Here is a 26,606-nt window from a genome sequence, read left to right as displayed (position 1 = left end):
AGTCATAAAACTAAAGCCTGAAGCAGGATTTAAACCTAGATATTCTCAATTCTAAAACCACCGGCCCATCCATTATCCAGTGTCATCTCTGCAGTAGATCATACTGACTGCTATTCTGCATCGAGTTACTATAAACTATTTTCATGTGGACTTTATTACAAATTTGGCTTCTACTCACATCATATTGTCTACTATCTGCTATACCAATTCCCTGGTCACATTGATGAGAATAATTCCTCACCCTACAGTAAGTTGGAATGAAATATTTTCATCAAGCTATGTGAATGTTGCCATCCTAACTGCCAAGTGGGATGCATATTAATAATCTGTACAAAGGCCAAACAGATGCTGAGAAACAGAGTGATCCTGCCAAGAGTTGGGATTGATGGCATCCTGGCCAGTTTGCTTGTTTTGTAATTCTCCCCATTGTTTTCAAGTCAGGGCAGCTATTTAACAGTAGGTTGTCCATATGTGCTAATAAAGACTCTGTAGTTGACAGAGGCTCAATCAAAACCTTTTGCATAGTCAATGGAACACATTTTTCATTGGTCAGTTATAGTTTTCTGTTAACCCCTCCAATGGTACATTCACTATTCCACCAACATCTTGACCATGTGCCAAATATTTCATAGAAACACTGATTCTCAGGTGTGGAAAGAATTCCAGATATCATTTAGTTCAATGAGGATTTACAGAGATTATTTCTCATACATGGAATACATTTGATCTTCATCTTGAATTCTTAGAATCCCTACTTTTCTTCAAGTCAGATCAAAAGGCACATTCCATATAGAGGAGTTTCATTAGTGTTTTCCCATCAAATTATCTTACATTTATTTTTCATTTATCTATATAGGTATATATTGTCTCCCCCAACTCTAATGCAGGCTCATGAAAGCCAAAGTGTGATTCAAATTTGTCTCTAAACTTCCCTTACTTCCCTCTAAACATCCCCTTGCTCTCATATATATGTTGTTTCCTTAATTAAAATACAAGTTACTAGAGGCTAATAGAATCTTATTTGTTTATACTTGGGTCCCAAGAAAGTTAGCTTAGGACCTGGCATAGAGTAAGCATTTAAGAAATATTTTTTTCATTATTTATCTATTTATATATTGAGCAATATTATCATTTACCTATTGATTTCTCTCTCCAATGATTACTAGTGTCTGTCACGTAGTATATACTTATTAATAATTAGACCTTCATTGATTTACTAATAAATAGCAAGGATACCAGTTCTAGTACCCCTCACCCTTTGAAAGTATGAAGCACCTTCTTCATATGAAATTTAGGCCACCATTTTCATTTGTCAAGATATTTTTGTTCCATAAATGTAGCTGCTTTTATGACTTTAGAAAAAAACAAGCAATATCCCTGAGTTTCAGTTTTCTCTCTAGTAAAATGAGAGTTAGACTGGGTACTTCTGCGCTCCTTTCCAGACAAAATTATGAAATGATGATCAGAAGATATTATATATATAATATATAATATTATATTATATTAAATATATATAATTATCAAAATAGATATAAAATAAATATAAATATTATATTAAATATATAATATATAATATTCTATTAAATATATATAATATATAATATTATATTATATATATGTAATATCTTCTGATCATCATTTCATAATTTTGTCTGGAAAGGAGCTCAGAAGTACCCAGTCTAACTCTCATTTTTTATTTTTTAATTATGACTTGGATAAAGATATAGATGACATCTTTGTCTTCTTGCAGATATATATATATATATATTGTCTTCTTGCATATATATATATATTTTTGTCTTCTTGCAGATATATATATATATATATATATATAGTCTTCTTGCAGATATATATACATATATCTGCAAGAAGACAAAGATGTCATCTATATCTTTATCCAAGTCATAGTTAAAAAATAAAAATATAAATGGACAGAATGAAATGAGGCCTCTAATTTCTGAATCCAACTGTGTATGAGGAAACAGCTGGATTTTGTGAGTTTCTGTAGCCCACACATTTCCATTTTATTTGATATGAGCCTTGATCAAATTACTAAAATTCAGCTCTCTGCATTCATTTAATTACCCAGCTTAATAATATTATTAAAAAGAAAATCACATTAATCTGAACACAGTTTCCCTCACAAATTGCTTTGTATTGATTGTATATATCCATTCTTCATATGTATTTATAGAAGTACATATTTCTTTGCAACGAACTTTTGTTGTTGTTGTTGGCAGAGAGCATTTCATTTTTTTGTCTTTGCATTCCCATCATCCACCATAATACCTGCAGTATAGTAGGCACCTAATTGATGCTTCTTGATTGATGTTAGGAGTTTAATTTGTATAAACTCATTCTGCCTCAATGAGTACCATTTGAATCCCTAAACTGTAGGGGAAAAAACCCTTTTTTAAAATGATACATCCTAGAAATTTTTAGAGCAATCAAAGTATAGTTTATTTGAAAATTAACGATCAATGGGCTAAGATTATAGATGTGCTATAGACACTCAAAAGAATAAGTCAATGGAAACATATCTCACTCCTTAGTCCTTTATTGGTGTCACTGTAAAAAAAAAAAAAGTTATACAGACCACTGTGGGGAAGATAGAATGATGGTAAAAGGATGACTTGTCCTATTCTGGACATGGCTTCTAACTTTTTCTCTTCTCACAGGATTCCTAGTTCTAATGTGAACTAGACTGAAGGTGAAATGGAAGAAGATATATGAGGTACACATGAAAAGCGGCATTTTCAATCCATATAACAGTAGCAACAGCAGAAACAACAACTAAAGTATGGTTGCTATGGTAATATTGCAAGTATAGTTGCTACCTTCAGTCAAACTTGATTCTAAACAGTTGCTTGGCTCTTATTTTCTTTCTGTAGATTAGCAAAAATGTAGCCTTGTTCTTTAAGAAATGCTTCCTGATAGCTGAAAAAAAATGTCTAAGTTAGTATCTTAGCCATTCTTTCTAAGAAACTTGAACTAAGAATCTTGATGCAAAACCATTTGATTTCTAGTGTAATGACAACTACATTCTCAAATTCAATTCAATCCAATCTAACATTTATTCATTAATAACTGAAAACAAGTGCTGTAATGGGTATTATAAATATAAAATATTTCCAGCCCTCAGAGAAATTACCTCTACTAATTAGATACAAAGAAATATACAAAAAATGTAAAAGATATCAAAAGAAACTCCCAGAAGAGAGGGAATCATCAAAAACATGGTGTCATGAAGAAAAATATTGGGTAGGGCATGATGAAAGACCTGAACAGGTCTAGAAGAGCACTTTGGGGCAAATTTGGGGTAGATATGCAAAATGTTTCATAGTATAAGAGACTAGGTATTCCTCATAACTTGCATCAATGGAGGGAATAGTCACATCAGTGACAACAGAAAACTCTTGATATTTGAGCTAAGTGTATCACATACAGCATCTCAATTGATCCTTTCAATTCAATCATTTTAAAAGCTTTCTTAGAAGGAAAGAGATGTGTCATTAGCCTTATCATGTGGATGAAGAAATAAAGATCCAGAGATATTAAGGAATTCACAAAAGATCACCCAGCTGGTGAGTGGAAGAGGTTAGGATAGGAATCAGTTCTTGTGACTTCCATGGCAGATCGGTTACTTTCACTGAATATGTCACTTAATAGTCTTTATACATTTTTAAGATTCAATTCAATTTAACAAAAGAAACTTTTAAGTGCTCATGACCTACTGTGCCCTGGGAATAAAAAGGCAAAATGGAAATAGCTTCTGTCTCTACATTTTATGAAAGTTTAATATTTATAGATATGTACATGTATATTTTTAAATATATATATATATTTATTTTAGATGTATACATGTGCACATGCACATTTTTATATATGAAATATATTTCATATGTGTTATATCTTACAACTATTAGACAACATGTGTATTTGTATAGGTGTACTTACCTATATAAGATATGCATATTTGTATAGGTGTACGCACTGCCAGGTGTATATATATATATACACACATTATATTGGCTTTCCTTTAAAGTATATACATATTATGCAATACATATTACCTATACTTTAAACATCTATATATGTGGGTATGTGCATGTACATATGTGCATTTGTACATATATATATTTGTGTATACATACAAATGTGTAAGTGTGTGTACAGCCCATGAATAATTAAAATTGAGAGGACTAGAAAAAGCCTAACATAAGTTTCAGAAACTCAGAGATCTGATTTAAAGGAAGCTTGGTGATATTCCAAGCAAAAAAGTTAGAATTCTAGGCACTGAATGGTATAGGGAAAGTAGAGGAAAGCAACCTTTGAAAGAGCCTGAATTGTGCAATGAAATCATTTTAAAATGGGAAAAGAAAATATCTACAAAGATGAAGTTGTCAAAAACTTTAACCTGTGGTCGATGGGTCATCAAAATCTTTGACCTATCAGGTGTTATATCTTATCTCAGTGGTTAATCTGAAGACCCCTAACTTCTCTTTGCTTTGCTATGGCATCTCCCCAAACTTTACCTCAGGGAAAGTTCCAAAATAAAACCTGGCTATCATCCATGTTTAAGTTGCCTTTAAGGTGAATTTTTTAATAGCTCCCCTCGTTGCTTGCAAACATGAGAGGTGGTAACATATGGGGGTAATAAACCACTATTTCTCCTCACACATGATGTACAAGATGCAAAAGAGAGAACAATCAACAAAGATATAACCCAAACTCCTTCGCTCATCCACCCACCCCTAGACAAGCAACAATAATACTATTTAAAGTAGCCAAACCAACTTCAGATCAGAAATAAATGTGATCTTGACATCAAGGCAACCCAACACTCTTTGTCAATTACAATTTTACTAATGTTTTCAATTCCACTTCAAATTTGATCTCCTCTAGGAGATCCTTAGGCAGAATCCTTAGGCAGATACAATTTTTCTTTTTTCTAAATTTCCATATATCGTTATTATATCATCAAGGCAACCCTTTGGTATTCATGAGTCCCTCTTTTCTCATTAGCTCTTATACAATCTTCCAAATATTCTTGATTTCTCCCTGTTTTTCACACACCTTTCAAAAAGTCAACATTCTCTGAAGAAAGACTTATGAAAAAACAATCCTCTCTCCATCACACTAGCTGTGTGAGAAAAGGGGTAAATTACAACCATCCTCCAAATGCCTTGAATTCCCTCATTTTTTAAAATTGATTGAGTTGGATTAAATGGCTTCTCAATTCCCCTCAAGCTCTAAACTCAAGATTCAATGATCATATAAATATGAATAGTAAAGCCAAATGCCTTATCATTCTTATCTAAGACCAAAAAACCCAAAAAACAAAAACATAGATATTTCATTTTAAAGTCAACTGATTTTCTTTTTATCCATTAAGATTTTACTTTGTTTTGTGATGTCATAGACTTCTTCTAAAGTTTTTCTCCAATGATTCACTATAACTTGGAGATTATCCTAAATTCTGTGAGGTTTGATGAAAATATCCAATCTCTCAGTGGTTCTGACAAACCTAACATGGGTAGTCTAGATCTATTATCCTAGAACTGACCTAAGGTAAGTATCAATGTGACAAAGCAGAAAGAATATGGAATTGGAAAAAAGAGAACTTTTATTCAAATCTTGGTTGCTGTTGTTTTTTAAACTATAATGTTAACTTTGTTGTCTTGGATAGATCACTTTTCTCTGAACCCACCTGTAAACAAAGCAGATTGGGAAATATGATCTTTTAAAGACCTTCTAGCCTTAAATATGTATTAGTATGCAATAATTTCATAGTTTTTCCAAGAAAACAAAGAGAGAACATGACAGAGAATTCAATTCAAGTCAGTGTTTACAATTTTATGTTCTGAGCTATACACCACCTCAAAAATTGTCATACTTGGGCATTAACCATCCTATAGCCACCAAATATTTACAGGAGGAACTTTATAGAATCTATGTAATTCAAGAAGTAATGTAACAAAATGGAATATTTAGTCAAATATACTTTTTTTGCAGTGATAATAAGATCCAGCCAATTGATTTCCCAAATGCATTTGTATCTGTCTATCAAAAGAGTTAGCATATCAATCTGATGCTTAAACTTGGTGACCCAATGGCAAAGTTAAGAAGAGATGAAATTTTGTCTGGAGAGCCCTAAGGATCCATTGAGCCTGGACCAAAGTATCCCTTGGCTTTAATTACAGGGACTTTTGATGCTATATTGAGGGAGGAAATGTCTAAGAAGAAAACAAGATTTGAATATAAATTATTAAGAACATCAGTTCACCGCTGAAACACTGAGAATAACTATCTCCCAGACTCAGCTTGTTTCTATGTGAAAGCTTAATCACCACAGAGTTTCCACAAGGAGGAAAAATTCTTGAGAAACATCATCTTTGGAGATTAACCTTTGAATGTTTCCAAATTTAGAGTTCCTTTGTTTTAGAATTAAGACATTAACTTTTTAAAAGAAGAGAATTAATCATATTGTTCTCAGGAATAAGCATATTTAATCACATAGTTTAAGAGCAAATACATTTTTTGATGACTGAAAACATAACAGGATGGAGAGGTTCAACAAGACACCTGGACTTTGCTACCCATCACTGGAATATAGGGTTATTTGGAGGATGAAGTTTTTTATGGAGGAATAGTAAATCCACTCTTGGTGCATTCCTAAAAACCCTTAGATGACAGATATACAGCTCATAAACAGGACTGTTAAGTTGTTATTGTTGTTGTTTTTGTCCTTCTAGGACACAACAAAACTTGTTCTCTCAGGTAAATCCTTAAAGAATTTAAGCTCACTTCCATAATGTGAAAGGCAATTGGAATAGATCCTTAAAGGAAAAGTGGTTTCAGAAAAGGAGAAGAAAAACATAAAAAGAGAAGAATGAAACAAAGCTTTCTTAGGGATGGTAAAAATGTAGTCTTTTGTTAATAAAAGGGCTCCTGTGTTTTGCTTTGTTTAGTTATTTGCCTGGTGATGACACAAGAGCCAACTATCACTATTCAAGTACATAGAATTACAAGTTTATAGATAGAACTAAAAGTGATCTTGAAGACCATATGACACCAACTTCAATTGATAGATGAGGAAATAGGCACACATAGGATAAATCATTTGGCTAGGGTCCCATAAGCAATAAGTATATAATTTCAGTATTTGAACATACTATTTCCTGATTGCAACTCCACTGGCCTAGCTATCACATCAGGCTGGAAATTTATCACTAGATATATTTAATTTATATGCTTTATCTACCATACCCATTGAGACCGGAATATACACTACTACTTTTTACTTATTCATTCATGTATTCATTTGTTTGTTTGTTCATTTATTTAATTCTGAATTTAAGAGATAAAACAAGCATTTACATAACATACCAGAATAGAAAAAAATGATTGCACAAATAAAACTGCAAATCTATTATGTACAACTTGCTGTTCCTTTGAAATATATATTAAACATATAACCTATTTTTCCTTTGTTTTATTCTCCCTTCCCACATTCTAGAGATGACTACTGTCACACACAAACTACTTTAAAAAAAGACTTCAAGGACAATACTTCAGATACTAATAATATCATGCTCACTGAATATTTTTGAGAGTTATAATAAAGTATTTTCCTTAGAGCAGTAGAATCAAACTCAGATACAAATGAATTCACTAAACTTTACATATGGGTGCTAGAGGGTCTCATATTTACTTCGAAAACCACATAATAGCATTCTTTATTTTAATTATATTTTTACTAATTTTGTTAAATATTTTCCAATGACATTTCAGCCTCATTAGGAGTGTTAGAAGCCTCATGCAACACTTGTTCTTGAAACCTCTGAGTTAGACATCAATCCTTTTGCAGTGTGAAAGTCTATGGAATAACAGAGATAAACTAGGAAAAACAAATGGGCTTTGAAATTTTTATCTTAGATGAGGCCATGATTGGAGCTTTAATCTTTCTCACCAAATATTTACTAAAAACTGAGAATACATGAAGGCACTGCAAATAATACAGAGATGAATACAGAGTGTGTGTTGTGGGGAAGAAAGCACTAGATTTGGAGTCCAAAGGCATCAGTTCACATTCTAGTCCTGCTCCTTACTGATCTTGTGACCAGAGGTAAACATTTTTACTTCTCAAATTATCACTTTCCTTATCTTTCACATAATGAGAATCTAATTTCCAAGATCTCTGAATATCTGTCCCATTAAAAAAAATATCCCTAATACTCAAGAGGCATGAATAAATTTGTAGGGAAGAAATTCCCTACAGTGGTCATATGAAAAAATAAAATTCTCTAAATCTCTAATAATTAGAGAAATACAAATGAAAGTAATTTTGAAGTTCAGCCTTGTGTGCATCAAATTGGTGAACCAGGAAAAATGGGAAAATGGCAGTTGTTGGAGGGGATTTGGAAAAACAATCACATTAATTCACTTTTGTGAAATTATCTAGCCATTCAGGAAAAAAATATATATTATACTGTACACATCCTTTGATTTCAATAATATCATTCCTCAAATGATAGTCCACATATACTTTAATATAATATATATTTGTACCATTCCTTCTTGAAAGGGCAAAAAATTGAAAACTCGGTAGGGGATAACATTCATTTTGGTAATTAGAAAATTATGACATAGAATACAATAGAATAGCTTCATTCCATAAGAATCATTAGAAGAATGGTTTCAAAGAACCCTGAAGATCAATGATAAAAAATCCTACCCACCTTTCAACAAAGAATAGACTCTGGTTTGGAATTATGTACACACATGCATGGTTCAAGTAGAAGTTGAAAAGAAAAGACAACAGAAGTTTGTTAATTAAAATAAAGAAAATTAAATATAAAATAAGTGACTTAAATGGCTACACGCTCCTGAGTGATCTAAATAGCACTGAAGCCAATAATAGAAACAGAGTACCCATATTTCAAAACTAACCAAACAAAAACTGTGATTCACTTCTGAATATGATATGTACATTAATATTAGAACTGAAAATGGAATGTAATTTACCTCAGAACACATCAAATGAAAGACAAAGAGATAAACCCCGATGATAGGAAGAAAACAATCAAATAAATTTGAAGTAATTCTTACCCTAACAAAGACACCTTGTTTAAATGAGACAATATGAAGACAGATAGAGATGAAGCAACTTGAAGAGAAAAGGAATAATATCAAATGATAAAAGATAACAGAAAGAAATGATATATGGAAATTTAAAAAAAAGAAAAAATTTATCTGCCTAAGGATTCTGCCTAAGGATCTCCTAGAGGAGATCAAATTTGAAGTGCAATTGAAAGCATTAGTAAAATTGTAATTGACAAAGAGTGTTGGGTTTTAGGAAAAATGATCCGGATCTGGCTCAGTGAAGCTTTTTTAAAACTCCATTTACCTCAAAACAAGCCTCATTGTAGAATTAGTTGGGAAGATGTGTATTAGGAAGTTATGAATCATTTATGTGGATTAAATACATTGGGGAAGTGTAGGTGGCCACAGAAGGAAAAAAAATTATTTTTTTGTGCCAAATATAGAAGAAATTGAAACAACCTTTTGTGACAGTGTGGTGTGGTGATCTTCTTCTTTAAAAATATATATGGTTTGTTTAGGCGCCAAAATGTTGGTGTTCTTTTTCCAAAACACAGCCAGGTGATAAAAGAGTTCAGATCTTTTATTGTGTCCTTCAATATAGCCCAGTTAGCTCAGGCCTGTCTCTCTGCTTGGTTCTAAGAGCTCCGCCTGAATGTCTCCAAATTTAAAGGTTTGTCCTTCTGACTCCAGCCAGCACCAAGGTAGAAGATACAATGAATTTTTCTTGCCTCAAAGATAGGGCTTGTGGGCTTCCTCCCAGAGTGCTCCTCTCCAACCCCAGTCAATGTTCCCAAGATAAGGCTTTCTTCCAGAGTGCTCCTCTCTGACTCTCCGACCCCTGGGAATGTTCCTAAGTAAACTCTTTTCAGCTCTAAGAGCTTCCTGTATATATATATATAATCTCCCAAAAGTTAACTTATCTTTCTGGAGAGAGAGGGATTCTGGGTTATCTCCCAGAGTGCTCTCTGGCCCTAAGGGAGGTGTGATTTGGATATATCTTTCTAAACCCTGAACTCTCCCAAATGTGTGAACTCCATTGAGTACTTAGATACTTATGAGCTCTCTAAAGGTGTGAACACAAGCATCGTTTCTATCAGTTGTACTTAGTACCTTGTTTCAAGTTCTGGCCCAAAATATCTCCTTCTAAGATCAAATCAATCATATTGAACTCTGCCAAATTAGATAATTATTGCCTCTATCAACTCTAATGGCTTAACAGTTTGTAAAGGTTCCAACAGTGTGGTAGAATAGAAATAGCACCAGACATAGAGTTTGAGGAACTGAATTCAAATTTTGGAACTATCCGTTGCTAAAGATGGGATTTTAAGTGTATCACTTAACTTCCACAGTTCTCGCTTTCCTCATTTGTAAAATGAAGGAGATGGATCAGCTGGCCTGTGAGTTTTTGTGTAATACTGATCCTCTAAGCCTCTTCTAAGGATAATCATTATCAATCAAGAAGCTTAGGATTCTGTCTTTGTCTTTCCTTTTTTTTTTTTTTTTTTTCCCTTTTCCTGAACTGATCATATTCCTTTCTTCAAAGACTTCCATGATTCTGAAGAAGATAAAGATGACTCAAGAACTTTCTGAGACTGGCCAGCTCAACTCTACTTCCCCAAGAGGCATGTTCTTACGATGCTTTCACTTAAGAGAGAATTGGGATGATGGCCTAGGTCTCTGCAAGCTTCCAAAGATCAGTTATTGCTGGAATATAGGGGAAAGAAAAACTATAGATTAAAAAGATAAAATAGAAGGAGCAGGAAAGAGAAGGAAGGAAACAAGGATTTACTAAGCACATATTATTATGTGCCAGACACTGTACTAGCTGCTGTATTATATTACATTATAGTATAGTACATTATATTATATTTATTATATTATGCTGTTATATTATATTATATTAGGCAAATCATATACCATATCCTATTATATTTTAATATGTTTTATTTTATGATATTATATGATATGAGTTAATTTCACAATAACCCTAGAATTATTAATCCCCTTTTATAGGTGAGAAAACTGGCAGGCAGAGATGAAATGCCTTGTTCAAGGTGATTTGGTTAATAAGTTTCTGAGGTCAGTTTTTAATTAAGTACTTCACAACTTTAACCCTTGTGCTCTGACCACTGTAGTTCTTCACTGTCTTGAAATAGATAGGAGTAGAGAAACCAGAAAACAAAAATCAGTCCAATACTTAAGAAAGATATCAAACAGATAAAGCATCTATTAAGTAGTTTTTTTTTTGTGCCAGGAACTGTGCTAAACATTGGGTATGCAAATATAAACAAAAAGTAAGATTTTATATATATATATATAATATATATATATACACCTATATATATGTATTTATCTATCTATATACCTATATATGTATCTATAGGTGCATATATATATTTGCTGAGGCAATTAGGGCTAAGTGACTTGCCCAGGGTCACACAGCCAGGAAATATTAAGTGTCTGAGGCAAGATTTGAACTCAGGTCCTCCTGACTTCAGGGCTAGTGCTCTATCCACTCTGCCACCTAGCTGCCCCAACATTTATATGTTTATATAGAAAGACAATATACAAAAGAGAGATGAAAAGTTGGTGGAGGTAAAAGGTACTCAACTAGAAAATTTATAACCTAGGGAGTCAGAGGTTGAAATGAGCTTAAAATGAATGATATGAATTAGATATTATCTATGGAAGAATGTAAAAGGGACCGTGTGTGCGTTTCATTTGTAAATCTAGTGACTAATGTATAATATAGGAGTGATTGAATGAATGAATAAATATATTAAGTATTTTATGCATCAAACAATGCTACTTTCTGTAGATACAAAAAAAAAAAAATGAAAGTGAGACATTGATTATGAAGAAGTCAACACATATAGGATAGTGGTAGCCAGTGAGGGGAATTTTGATCCAGAAAATCACAAGAATGATTATACAGTAAATTGAGAAGCAGTTTTGTTATGCAATGGATGGAATATTATATGTGGAGTGGAGAAGACCTGACCTCGAAGCTTACCTCCAACATTTACAACTTGTGTAACCCTAAACAAATCATTTAATGTCTCAGCCATAGTTCCCTTATTTCTAAAAGAGGTAGAGACACATCCTCTATCTCCCATGGTTATTGTTAATGAAAGGATGAATTAACAGGCATTAAGCACTTTGCAAATTCTAGCTGTCATCACCACCACCATCATCATCATCATCATCATGTCTTGGAATGATAGTGACAATTCAATGATTATTCTTAGGGAAAGATATAGCAAACAAAGGTGAAAGGAGGCAGGGGAAGGGTACTCAGATATAAGCAAGGCACAAACATATCCGGAGAGTAGTACCCAATTTGAGTTTGTGCTAGATATGATGAATACCGAACAGTCAAGAGTTCAGAATCCCAGGGTAATGAGTGCTTAATCATTGCTTATTAAGGTCAATGAATAAAGGTAATACTGTAAGTGCCATATTGTCTCATTTAGCAGCTATAATCTTGAGTGGAAATAACCTATTTATTGGAGCATTATTTTTGAAGAAATTTAGTGCCAACTTTATGCCAATGGAATATAGCAGTCAATATTACCAGGTGCCAGGATACTGAGAAAAACAATTATAAGGTGTGATAGGGAAAGGAGAAAGTACTATCTATAATCAGAACAAATCTATCTTGCTCATACATTTATTTCAGAAAGATTTTCAAAAGAAAGGTTTTCAGAAAGATAGGTTCATAGAAAACTCTCATTTAACCAGAATACCCCCCTCCCTAATCATTTTAGATAATAGAAAATTTACTGAAATAATATATTAATTTTCTATCATTTCATTTTAAGAATCATATTTTTAGAGACACAAGAAATAATAAATTGATCTAAAGAAATCATTCAATTTTAAACTGATGTACATATCCAAATAAAGTGAATGACTTCACACTAAGAGATGAATCCTGTCTGTCACTTCCCAAGAAACATTTTCCATTGTCTCCTGGTGGCCTACTGATCCCACCATCCCATCATCTTCCTTATTCAAAATCAGGTAACTTTACTTTGTAGCATTATAGATTTAGGTAATAAATGGAACTTACAGCTCATATGATCATAGAGTAATATCTTTAGTGTTACAAACAACCTCAAAAGCCATCTTGTCCTTCCCAGATAAGGAAAAAGACTCTGGAAACTAAAGTTATTTATTCAAAGTGAGATAGGAAATGATTAAAAAAGCTGAGATTAGACCCCAAAACCTCTTTCTCATATCTAGCGCTTTTTCTTCTCTATTAGATTCATTGAAGCTTCATCCCCAAATTAGTGACTTTATAAACAATAAAAGTTATCTGAAATTCCCTAATTTTATGTGAATTCCGTTGGAGGGAAAAAATGAGACCACCATAGACTGGTTAAAATGTATTTTACTGCCATTTTTAAAGAATAGAAATAATTTTCATTATGGTATATTTCCATATTTTATGGCTTTAATTAAATCTGATTCTTTCTCCTAACCCTGCAATAGAAGACACAATATAAGACATTTTTGTCTTTAAATTTGGGGATAATTTCATGAGTTTCAGTGTTTATAACATCAAGGGACTGATAATGGAGTATAATATGCTGCAAATACATTTTGGGAATTTCCATTGACTTCATTGTGAAACGCTTTCTGTTCTAACCCACAACACAAGAACCAATGCAGCTTGGCTGAAGACCTGGGAGTCACAAAATTATATTCTACTTGCAATCATCTTCAAAGAATACAGAGTTCTTACCAACACAGCATTCCTCAGAATGGCACAAACAAAGCCAATGCCATGGAGCAATCTCTTAGAGGGGCTTCTAGATTCGTAGTCTTAATGTAGCTATATGTTTTTCATCTAAGATCCAATCTGTAATGTTCTTCTTTTCTAAAATATAATTGTTCTCTGTGAGCAGGTTTCTTGGGGGAGCTTCTGGAGGCAGCCTTCCTTTCAGTTCAGAGTAATAATTACCTCAAATGCAGCCAGGAGTTAAAATTTCAGATCCTTTATTGTCTCCTTCAAAATAGCCTCGTTAGCTTTCTTAGAGGCCTATCTCTCTCCTTGGTTCCAAGAGCCACTAGTCTTTTGCCTCTGCCAGCTTCGGCCTCTATCTTTCTCTGGCTTCTGGCTGAGACTCCAAGAACTTCTAGTGAGCTTGTCCTTTTATATGCTATTTTAGAGCAGTGAACTCAAAGGTTGACTCCTCCTCTGAGAGTGGGATTGTGGGCTTCTGATTTGTGAATCATCTCCACTTCTTTCTGACTTGTGAATCTCACACTGAATCCTGACTTGTGAATCTCCCAGAATCCTATCAATTACAGTGACTTAGCACCTTGTAAGAATCATAACACCAATCAGTGACCACAAAGGCTAAGATTTAGCAGTGGGCCCAGTGCTATTAAATCCATGGAAAACCTAAGATCAAGCCAATTTTGCTACTGTACTAAACCATGTCCAGTTTATTTTCTGTTCCCTATTCTACCTTTTTACAAAAGGAATTAATGTGCTGCCATCTCTTCAAATTTAGCCATATCCTTTATTCTTTGGAATAAAAAAAGAGACTGTTCGTATTGTTTCAAATATAAATCAATGAATACTTATGAAACAAAGGTTACCTTTGTAATGGAAAAAATGTACCTTTTGATTTTTATTTATTTTTATCTAGAGAGCTATTATTATGTGGTATGATCAGGATGCTTTTGACCATACTTCAAGGATCTGTGATTTCATCTTTATGGATAAGTACTCTTTCTATTGGAGTAGATAGCTTGAATTGAGTAGGAAAATGATATCTAGAGAAAAGAAATTGCTCTTCCAAAATAGAACTAGTGGAAATATTTAAAGATGATACCGAGACAGTCATAATGATGAATGCTCATAAATATTATTTAGTTTTCCTCCTTTCACTAAGTTATGAATATTCTCAGTCCTATATCTCTATGTAGTTTCAATAAGTCTAATAATCTATCACTATTCATCGATTGAACCTGTGTGTGGTTCCTGGATCTTAAGCATGTCTCTCAAGTCATATGCATAGTCCTTGGAGTTTAGGGCTAAAGTTGTCAAAGTGCACTAAACTTCCATAAGTTTCAACATACAGTGAATTTATCTCAATTAAATCCTATAGGCATTTGTTGAATATCACCTGTGATAGTAACTGGGGAAACAAACAAACAAAAAACGATAAACATGCTTCCTAACATCAAGGAGCATTTATACTTTATCAGGGGACACTTAGATAGATATGAGTAATTAAAATATAGATACAAGATAAGTAAAAATAACTTTTGATCCCTAATAAATGGAGGAATTTCAATATCCCAACCTTCTGTAAGAGGTGGCATTTAACCTGATAATAAAAGGCAGCATGAAATAGTGAGAGGAAAAGAAGAGGAGAAAGTGCATTCTAGGTCTGAGGGATAGCCCATGCAAATGCAGGGAGAATGATAAATACAAGAACAAGCAATAGGTTAGTTTGGATGGTGTGTGGAATGTAAAGTGTAATGAGGAGAGAAATAAGCCTAAAATGTGTTAGACACTTTCTGAAAACACATCTCTAAGATTATGCAAAGGATAGAAAGGATAAGACTTGGATTTTATTTCTAGGGAAAACACTCCCTCTCTGGAAGGGAATTCTTTTTATCTATGTAGTTCATTACCTTCTTTGTAATTTAGAATTAGAGAGCTACTTACAGATCTTGTAGAGTTTTAAGTGATTTGCCCAGGGCACCCATTAGTATGTGTTGTAGGAAAAGCTTGAACTTTAGTCACTACTCTATGTTGCTGCTATTACAAGATATATTCACAATAACTTCAAAGAAATTTTAGGAAGCATTGACAACTGGGAGGAATAATAAAGGCTCCTTTTTAGGACTGAGCTGTGCCTTTAAAGGATTTAGAGTTATCAAGAAAAAAAACGTGAGGAAGAACAGCCCTGTCTTAGGAACTAATCAGAACAAAGGTGGAAAATGTGAAAATGAATGATCCGAGAATTATGGTCTATAGTTGGTTTGAAAGAATTAAAAGGGATCATCTTGTTGTTACAAAAGACTTTATTAACACAGAAGTAAAATGGATCATCCGCTGAGAGAATCTGGCAATTAGAAAAAGTTTGGAAGAGTTTTGTATACTTAAATTTGGGGCTTCATTCAGCAGGCAGCCTACCTGTGAGAGCAAGGTACAGATAAGGAAGGAGTCAGGATGTCCTTCAGCAAAGTACTGTCCATCAAGGAAGGAAACAGTTAAGAAGTTAGGGCTTTTACAGGACAAAAATAAGGAGCAACAGATGAGATTTTTTTTGTTCTGTATTCTTTAACCAGATATGCAGCTTTGAGTATTCCCTGGACTCTGACCCATCAATATCATGCAAGCAAACAGGTAATTTTGGAAGATGTATTGTGATGGTAGAGAACATTGGTAATGTGTGATCAGTCCGGGAAAAATTGGTTTGAAGCAAAACTGTGAAGAAATTTAAATGTCAAATAGAGAATCTTGCATTTTATACTGAAAATAAGATAAAGTCACTGAAGACATTTGAACATTGGAATTATATTGTCATATCCATGCATGATGAATATTAATGTGCTATTTCTTACTAGAATGGATTAGAGGGAGAAGAAATTCTATAAAGGAAGACCAGTTAAGAGATTCTCACAATAGTTTAGTTGTGAGATGATGGGGGAGTAATTAGGATGCTTGTACTATGAAGAGAAATAAGGGATTGAAGAGAAGTAAGAGTGTCAGCAACTTGTTAGATATGGAGAAGCAAAGGGGCGGAAAAAGCTGAGGACTCCAAGGTTGTGAACTTGAATGACAAGAACAATTTTGATGTCCTTCACTGCATCATGAAGGGTGGGAAGATCTAGGGAGAGAGATAATAAGTTCCATTTTGGACAAGTTTAATTTGACATGATTATGGGATTTCCAGTCAAAAAGAGGAACAGGAATCAGGAAAGGTGTGAAGCTGGATATAAAAATTTTGTACTTAGTTTAAGAAAGATGAAAATTGAACTCATGTGCAACTGCACGTGTTTAACTTACATAGGGTTGCCTGCTCTTTGAGGAGGAGTAAGAGGGGAAGAAAAAGAGAAAAAAATTGAAACACAAGTTTTGCAAAGGTGAATGCTAAAAATTATCTTTGCACATATATGGAAAAATAAAATACTATATAAAAAAAAACAAACAAACAAGAACTCAATGTTCAACCCGATGACTTTTACTAGGAAGATTGAAGAGTTACCCTTGCTGCTTCTTGCTAAACTTCTCTGCTAAACTTAAAGAACAAGTCATTTCACCCACTGCTCCTGGCCTTCACAGCAAACAAATAATTTCTTAGCTAGCTTTTCCTCTTAAACAGGTTATGAGCTCCCTAGCCGTCTTAGCCTCTTTTTATAAGTGACCCCTGAGGGCGAGAGTTGTGGCCAGGAGTCATAAAAATCCAAAATTCATCTGATCACACCTGCGAGGCTCAGAGGCCTAACTTCACCTTCACACTTTGATTTTATTTTGTTTTGTTTTGTTTTGTTTTATTGGTACATGAGGGCTCAAAAGACATCATGGGATAACGCAATTACAGACATGAAAGAGGCCTTAGAGGCCATCCAGTCTAACAGGTACCTGAACAAGACTCCCCCCTTCAACAGTCTTAAAAACTACTTGTTTAATCTCAGTTTGATTATTTTCTAAGGACAGAGAATTCACATTCTCTGAAGAAGTCCATGCAACTTGGGGATAGCTTCAAGTATTAGGAAGTAGCTGTTATTGCTCCCCATACAGCCAGTCTTTCACTCTATCGTTCATCATATTCTATGCTCTTGAGTCAATCAAAACAAATTTAATTGTTCTTCCATGTGATATTCAAATACTTAATGACGGATTCCATGTACTCAAAATCTTTTTTTTTGTCAAACTAAATATCCCCAGTTTAATCCTTTATCCTTCCATAGCATGGTTTTAATAGCTTAATAATAAAATTGGTCTATTCTAACTTTTCAATGAGTTTGGATTCAAAACTATACAGCAAGTTTCTACTGTCTATGTAAATTGTAAAAGTGGCCATCTTTTTACTTTTTGCAAAGGAATCACCAATCATCACTACCTTTTGTAAAGCAGTGTATAGGCTTTAGACTTGCATGAAGTATGTGAACATCTGGGATAATCCTCTTATTTTACAGAGGAGGAAACTGAGGTTCAGAGAAGAATGCCTTACATAAACATGTAAACTATGGCAAAACTAGAATTTAAATGCAGGTGTTCCTTCCAATGCAGTGAATTTTCCACGAAACTGGAATGTTTTCAAACTTCTAAGCCTTTCTACTCTTCCCTTTTCAAACTTGATTTTTGTGTCAAAATCCAAATTGATGACACAACAGAGGCATAAGACATCTGCTAAGTTTGTTGGCATAGGTACCCTGTTCTTCAGTGCAAGCACCTTTTGAAACAAGTGTTATGTGGCATTCAAAAAATCAATTAATTGATCTATCGGTAATGAATTATTAAGTGACTATTTGCCAGGTATTGTCCAAGGTATCAAACAAACAAATACAATGTGAAACAGTCCCTTATTTCAAGGAGGATATGGTATATTTCACAAGGAAATGCAGAAAGATCAAATTTGCCCAGTACAATTTGGGTCTTGTTTACTCAGAATCAAATTGAATGGACTCATCATAGTGCAATACAGAAAGTGTGATCATGAGTAAATCATTTAACCTGCCTGACACTTGGTTTTCTCACCTGCAAAATTAGAAAGCCAGCCTCAATGGCCTCTAAAGTTCTTTCTAGCTATAAATATATCACTCCATGTATTTCCACAGTTATTCTCCTAAGTAAGCAATAGTCCAACAGAGGAACTTGTGTTTTTCTTTTTGATTTCAAATCCCTTTTCCTATTTATGCAACAACCCATTCTGTTTAGCCTTACTTCAGGTCTCCTATAACTGCATGCTATTTTTTCATGAATTCTATTCTTCAGCATTCAGTTAACTCTCATTATGGTAAACCCTAACATTTATGAGACATTAATGGCAGAGTACATCTCTAAATATTCAACAAGTAAAACTCTTCTGGAACTATAATGAAGATGCTTCAGAAGCACCATTGTTTCTGAGTTCAGACAGATTCCAGCTGAGATATCAGTATTATTAAAGCATATTTCAGAGGATGTTTGTGTAAACAGAATCGCTGATATTTGCTTTGATGATCAAAAGAAACATTAAAGAGAGATGTGAACCTGTGTTTATAAAATTGGATGAATTTTCAAACTACCACACACTTGACTGTACTTCATAGAAAATATGTGGTCATGAAGGATCAGTTTAGATTCAGGAAAATATATTCTATTTTCCACCAGACCCATGATTTCAAAAGTATAGAAAACTTCCAGGAAGGAATATCCTTTAGCAATGCTTTGTAACTTTTAGTCCTAGAATAGAAGTTCTGGTATATTTTCAAATCATTTTTAATCCTTTTTTAAATCCTTGTCAGTCTGGCAAACTCTATGGCCCACTTCTCAGAATAGTGTTTTAACACACAAAATAAAACATAAGATTTAAGGTAATCTAATTATATTAAATATAATTATCAGAACATTTAAAAACATATGAATCTAAAAGTCCCCATGATGAGAGAGGAAATGTCTAGAAAGCAATTTATTTGTGAATGTATGCCTAATCTAAGTCAATAGTACTTGAAACAGTAAAAAAAAAAGTGATGTGATCTCTTACTTTATTAAAAGAAGTGAAAAGATGGACACATGAATATAATTTCTACTATATATATATATATATATATATACATATATATGTATACATGTGTGTGTGTGTGTGTGTGTGTGTATTCTTGATCTGGTAATTTGTTGTTATATATTTTGAATTCTCCCTGATAGTCTGCTGAGCACATGACAACATTCTCTTTTGTTTTGTTTTGTTTTATTTTGTGTTTGTTTTCTGTTTTGCTTTTTTAATCTGTTCTTTTAAATAAAACAAATTTAAAAAGAGTTTTGTGTTTCAAACAAAGATGATCATAATCCACTGCTGTATAGAGATAGCTATGCAATAATACTATAACTGCACTACATCTAGCATATATAGCTAGTTGGGCATCACAGATTAGGAGGAGAAATGGCTAGTTTTTAGGATTAACAATAAGGACCAGAATAAAAAGGAGATCTCAATCCTGGTTTACAAGCATAGGACAAAGAAAATGCGTAATGTTATGTAGTAGAAACAATACCAATTACAAAACAAGGACAAGGATTTGATTTCTGGCTCTGTCTCTTGCCCTTCCTACAATTGGACATAGCACTCAAGTTTTCTAGGACTTCAGGTTCCCTATTTATAGAAATAAATATGCAGGAATCATTACCTATGTGACTCAAAACCAAAGTTTATACAAACCAGACTCATTCATGGGTCTTCTCAAAAAAAAAAACCAAAACATTTTTTGGGCCTGTATTCTTCTTCTGGATATTATCTAGAAAATTCTATATCTGACTCATGTTTGGGTATCAGGAAAGATGATTTTAGATACTCTGTAAGCACTGAGGCCAAACTTACTTAACAATACAAAGGGCTCAAGAACATCACCATAACCAGTTAAGACAGAGATTCCTCCTTTAGCTGCTCATCCCTTCCTCTCTGGGATATATGGAGAACTCCAGAACTATAACTCTACCGAATGGGACCTCATTCTCCAAAAAGGAAAATTCACGAGATTGCCAAAGTATCAGGAAATTTAATCTTGTTCCTGAGTTCTATTTCCATAGTAGGCTGACACTATCCACCAACCAATGAATGGATGAAGCAATTTGGATTTATTGTATACTTAGTATATCCTTGGAACAATACTAAGCATCAGGAATAGGAAGAAAGTCAAAAGCCCACGTATTAATAGTAGGGATAATAGTAAAATAGCTATGTACCACTTACAGTACTGGTCGAGGATGAGGCTTCCATTTAAATGAACAAAATAAGGAAAGTACTTGTGGTCGAGATTCATTGACTCCCTCTTCAAATCCTGCACAATACATAGTCTATACTCGCAGGGGTCCTCAAACTATGGCCTGTGGGCCAGATGCAGCAGCTGAGGATGTTTAACCCCTTCACCCAGGGCTATGAAGTTTCTTTATTTAAAGGCCCACAGAACAAAGTTTTTGTTTTTATTATAGTCCGGCCCTCCAACAGTCTGAGGGACAGTGAACTGGCCCCTCAGTTTAAAAAGTTTGAGGACCCCTGGTCTATAGCATCAGTGAAGGACAAAATCTGAATTTACTCCTCTTCTGTCACAAGCCATTGTGTCAGTTCATATTCTAGTATAAAGGAGAATTTGTCAATCAATTTTCCTTAGTGATATCACTGAATGCCAGATATTGACTGATAAAAATATTTCAATAAAAATTAAAGTCTACTCACCCTGATCATCATGACAGCACAGCGGATATCATGGATTGAGTCATAGACCTTTTTGGAGGCATCCACAAACTGGCTATCATCAAATTGATGCATGGCATTCATGTTGAGGGCTTCCAAGGCAATGTTGACTTGGGTGATGAACTCTGGGATTGCTGTAAAAATAAACAGAAAAGGGAGAAATCCCTTTGGCTTGATGTCAAGAAGAAAATCTTTGAAATTATCATATAATCTTCACTAAATAATACTAAAATATATAAAACTTGAACTTAATTGAAAAATATATGACCATATACATAAATATTTTGTATATGATTATGGTTATATATGTGTGTATAACTATATTAATATACTTTATATATCACTACTATCTATCTATATATGCTATATGTGTATACCTATAGATATATAAATTATAGATATATGTATTTCATAGATATTTGTATATATAAATGTATGTCATAGATATGTGTATATCTCCATGATATCCATATATGTATATATCAGATATATATATATATAATGAGATCTATAAGATATGCATATATTGTATAGATCTCTCTGTATATATCATATAGATATAAAACAGATATCTATAGATATAGATCTCTCTCTCTCTCTCTCTCTCTCTATATATATATATATATATATATACACACATACATATATGCACATATATGTCTTACTGTCTATATAGCTAGCTAGATGGTGCAGCGGATAGAGTGACAGACTTGGGATCAGGAAGACTCATCTTCCTCAATTCAATTTGACCTGAAACTTACAAACTATATGAACCTGAACAAGTTATTTAGCCCGTTTTGTCTCAGTTTCTCTATCTGTAAAATGACCTAGATAAAAAATATGCAAATTAGTCCAGTATTTTTGCCAAGGAAAACTCAAATAGGGACATGAAAAATCAGACATAATTGAAAAATGATTGAACAACAACAAAAATGTATATATGTATATAGATATTACATACATATTTGTGCATTAGTGTGTATATGTATGTTTAAAATTTAGGGGAGACAGTAAAACTGAACAAATAGCATGCTGAACATGAAGTTGAAAAGAACTAGATTAAAATTTACATGTCTGGCCTAGGTAACCCTGAAAAGCCACTTAATCTCTGTTAAGTTAGATACTGCCAATGTCAAAAATCATGGAAACATTGAAAGGCTACAAAGAAATGAAATATTTTCATCTGAAATCTCATTTTGTCAAGACAAAAGTTAAGTAAAAGAGAGATTTTGGCAGAAAGTTAGAGGGAGCCATTTGCCCATGTCACTCAGCACAATGTCTGTTTATCATCCCATTGCATATCCATCTCTGCATCACCCCTCTGGACTATACATCCCTTCACCACATACTGAAGAGATGATCACTAAGCTCTATCATTGTTTTACAGTGAGCTAGGCCTTAAGGAGAATACAAAGAAAAAAAAAATATTTGAACTCATACATGAACTGGTTCATAAGCTAATAGAAGCATAGGTAGATAATTATATTTTGAGTAAAGAAGATCTAAGTAAAAATCCTTCATCAGGCACTCATTGGCTATGTAATCTCAGACACATAACAATGTCTCTCAGGCTCAGCTTTTTTATTTCTAAAATGGTCATGACAATGACACGATCTACCTCACAAAGTTGTTGTAAAGATATGAGAAACATAAAACATTGATAAATGTTTATAAAAACTATAAATGTTATCATCATCATCTTCATCATAATCTATTTGTTTAAAGCATTTTGGTTTAGTAGAAACAGTATTAGTTTTGAAATCAAATACCCTAGGTTCAGTTACTTCTTTGAAATTTACTTGTGGTACTCAATATTAAAATATATACCAAGTGGTATCAATCAACTTCCTTCAAAGGAGAGTTAAGAGAGTTGCAAATAAAATTAGAAAGAAACGTATCAAGAATATACCCGATTCATCAAATATTAGACAATCAAATTCACAAAACAAATAAGAAAGAAATTAAAAAGTAAATATAATATAGAAAAATTAGAGTTGACGTTGGAGAAAGAATGAAGAATAGAAGTGAATATATTTCTTCTCAGCAGTTATGGAACCTATTCAAAATTGACCATATATTGGACATAAGACCTAAATTAAATGGAAAGCATGAAGTTAAGATCTTTTTTCAGATCATGAAATCAAAACTACATATCAACAAAGTGTTTGGGAAATATGAAAAGTAAATTGAAACTTACAATATCATCTTAAAGAATGATATGTAGAAGTCAAATTATAGATACAATTATATTTCCTCAGATATTAATCCTGATGACATCCTACCTTAAATTATGGATCAGCAAAGCGTTATAAAGAGAATTTTATATCCTTAGGATGGCTACTTAGGAAAAACGAAAAGAAAAGATTAATAATTAGGTATTGAATTTTAAAACTAAAAAGCAGCCAAGAAAACCCCTATCAAATACTAAATTGAAATTTTAAAGGTTCAACAAAATTAAAAGTAAATTATAAAGTTATTTAGAACTTTTTAATAAACTAAAGATTCATTCTAGAAAAGTCAATAATGATGCTTTTGTAAATCGTGATTAGAAAAACGGAGGAGAAATGAAATTGTATCCTTAAAATGTAAAGGAATCCTTCTCCAAACAATGAAGAGGAAAGTTGAGAAATAATCAAGGTATTATTGCTAACTTTTATACTAACTTTGATAACCTAAGTGAAATGGATGACTACTTCCAAAATACAAATGACTTTAAAAGAGGTAAGAGTAAATTATTTTAATAGTCCATTTAAAATAAGAATAATATGATATAAACAACTTTCTCAAGAAAAAACCACTAGGACAGATGGATTTTAAATTTTTACAAACATTTAAAGAACAATTGGCACCTCAATGCTATATAAATTATTTGATAAAATAGGGAATGAAGGAGTCCTACCAAATTCCTTCTATGACACAGACATGGTACTGATACCTAAACCAGGTAGGCTGAAAACAGAGAAAGAAAATTATGACCAATACTCCTAATGAATATAGATGCTAAAATCTTAAATAAGATATTAGCAAAAAGACTACTATAGAAAATCATCTCCTAGATAATACACTATGATCAAGTAGGATTTATACCAGGAATGCAGGGCTGGTTCAATATTGGGAAAACTATCAATATAATTGGCCATGTTAATAACCAAATTAACAAAAACCATATGATCATCTCAATAGATGCAGAAAAAGCATTTGATAAAATCCAACATCCATTCCTATTAAAACACTTGAGAGTATAGGAATAAATGGACTTTTCCTTAAAATAATCAGCAGCATCTATTTAAAACCATCAGTAAGCATCATATGTAATGGAGACAAACTCAACCATTCCCTAATAAGATCTGAGTGAAACAAGGTTGCCCACTATCACCATTACTATTTAATATTGTATTAGAAACGCTAGCTATAAGCAATAAGATGAGAAAGAGATTAAAGGAATAAGAATAGGCAATGAGGAAGCCAAATTATCACTCTTTTGCATAGACATGATAGTATACTTAGAGAACCCCAGAGATTCTGCTAAAAGTTATTAGAAATAATCCACAACTTTAGCAAAGTTGATGTTATAAAATAAACCCACATAAGTCATCAGCATTCTTATATATCACTAACAAATCCAACAGTCAGAGTTACAAAGAGAAATTCCATTTAAAGTAACTACTGATAATATAAAATATTTAGGAATCTATCTGCCAAGGGAAAATCAGAAACTTTATGAGCAAAATTACAGACCACTTTTCACACAAATTAAGTCTGATCTAACCAATGGAAAAATATTAAATGCTCTTGGATAGGACGAGCAAATATAATAAAGATGACAATATTACCTAAACTAATCTATTTATTTAGCGCTATACCAATCAGACTCCCAAAAAACTATTTTAATGACCTAGAAAAATAACAACAAAGTTCATATGGAAAAACAAAAGGTCAAGAATTTCAAGGGAATTAATGAAAAAAATCAAATGATGGTGGCTTAGCATGTACAGATTTAAAACTATATTATAGAGCAGCAGTTACCAAAACTATTTGGTATTGGCTAAGGAATAGATTAGTTGATCAGTGGAATAGATTAGGTTCAGGGATAAAACAGTCAACAAAACTAGCAACCTAGTCTTTGACAAACCCAAAGATCCCACTTTTGGGATAAGAACTTACTGTTTGATAAAAATTGCTGGGAAAAATTGGAAACTAATATGGCAGAAACTAGGCATTGATCCATACTTAACCTGTACACCAAGATAAGGTCAAAATGGGTTCATGACCTAGGCATAAAGAATGAAATTATTAATAAATTAGAGGAACATAGGATAGTTTACCTCTCAGACCTGTGGAAGGGAAGGTTTTATGACCAAAGCAGAACTAGAGATCATTACTGATCACAAAAATAGAAAAATTTCGATTATACCAAACTGAAAAGTTTTTGTACAAACAAAACTAATGCAGACAAGATTAGAAGGGAAGCAATAAACTGGGAAAATATTTTTTACAGTCAAAGGTTCTGATAAAGGCCTCATTTCCAAAATATATAGAGAATTAACTCTAATTTATAAAAAATCAAGCCATTCTCTAATTGAAAATGGTCAAAGTGATATGAACAGACAATTCTCAGATAGAAGAAATTGAAACTATTTCTAGTCATATGAAAAGATGCTCCAAGTCATTATTAATCAGAGAAATGCAAATTAAGACAACTCTAAGATACTACTACACACCTGTCAGATTGGCTAAGATGACAGGAAAAATAATGATGATTGTTGGAGGGATGGGAAAACTGGGACATTGCTTCATTGTTGGTGGAGTTGTGAATGAATCCAACCATTTTGGAGAGTAGTTTGGAACTATGCTCAAAAAGTTATCAAACTGCATACCCTTTGATCCAGAGTGTTACTACTGGGATTATATCCCAAAGAGATTATAAAGAAGGAAAGGGACCTGTATGTGCACGAATGTTTGTAGCAGCCCTTTGTAGTGGCTAGAAACTGGAAACTGAATGGATGTCCATCAGTTGGAGAATGGCTGAATAAATTGTGGTATATGAAAATTATGGAATATTACTGTTCTGTAAGAAAT

The 26,606-nt window shown here is 33.1% G+C and overlaps 1 protein-coding gene across 3 annotated transcripts in view; it reads right to left on the bottom strand.

Moving 5' to 3' along the window:
* Positions 1–26,606, bottom strand: part of CTNNA3 (catenin alpha 3) — a 1,956,715-nt gene that overhangs the window by 362,388 nt on the left and 1,567,721 nt on the right. For all 3 annotated transcript variants that reach the window (XM_031949475.1, XM_031949474.1, XM_031949476.1), the window contains one exon: positions 21,510–21,661. In XM_031949475.1, coding sequence (XP_031805335.1) covers positions 21,510–21,661 — 152 coding nt within the window. The remainder of the gene's footprint in view (positions 1–21,509; positions 21,662–26,606) is intronic.

Source organism: Sarcophilus harrisii, chromosome 2 (assembly GCF_902635505.1).
Source record: "Sarcophilus harrisii chromosome 2, mSarHar1.11, whole genome shotgun sequence".
Lineage (NCBI taxonomy): Eukaryota > Metazoa > Chordata > Mammalia > Dasyuromorphia > Dasyuridae > Sarcophilus > Sarcophilus harrisii.
Note: the sequence above shows the minus strand (reverse complement) of the source record. Positions and strands in the feature narration are given on the sequence as shown.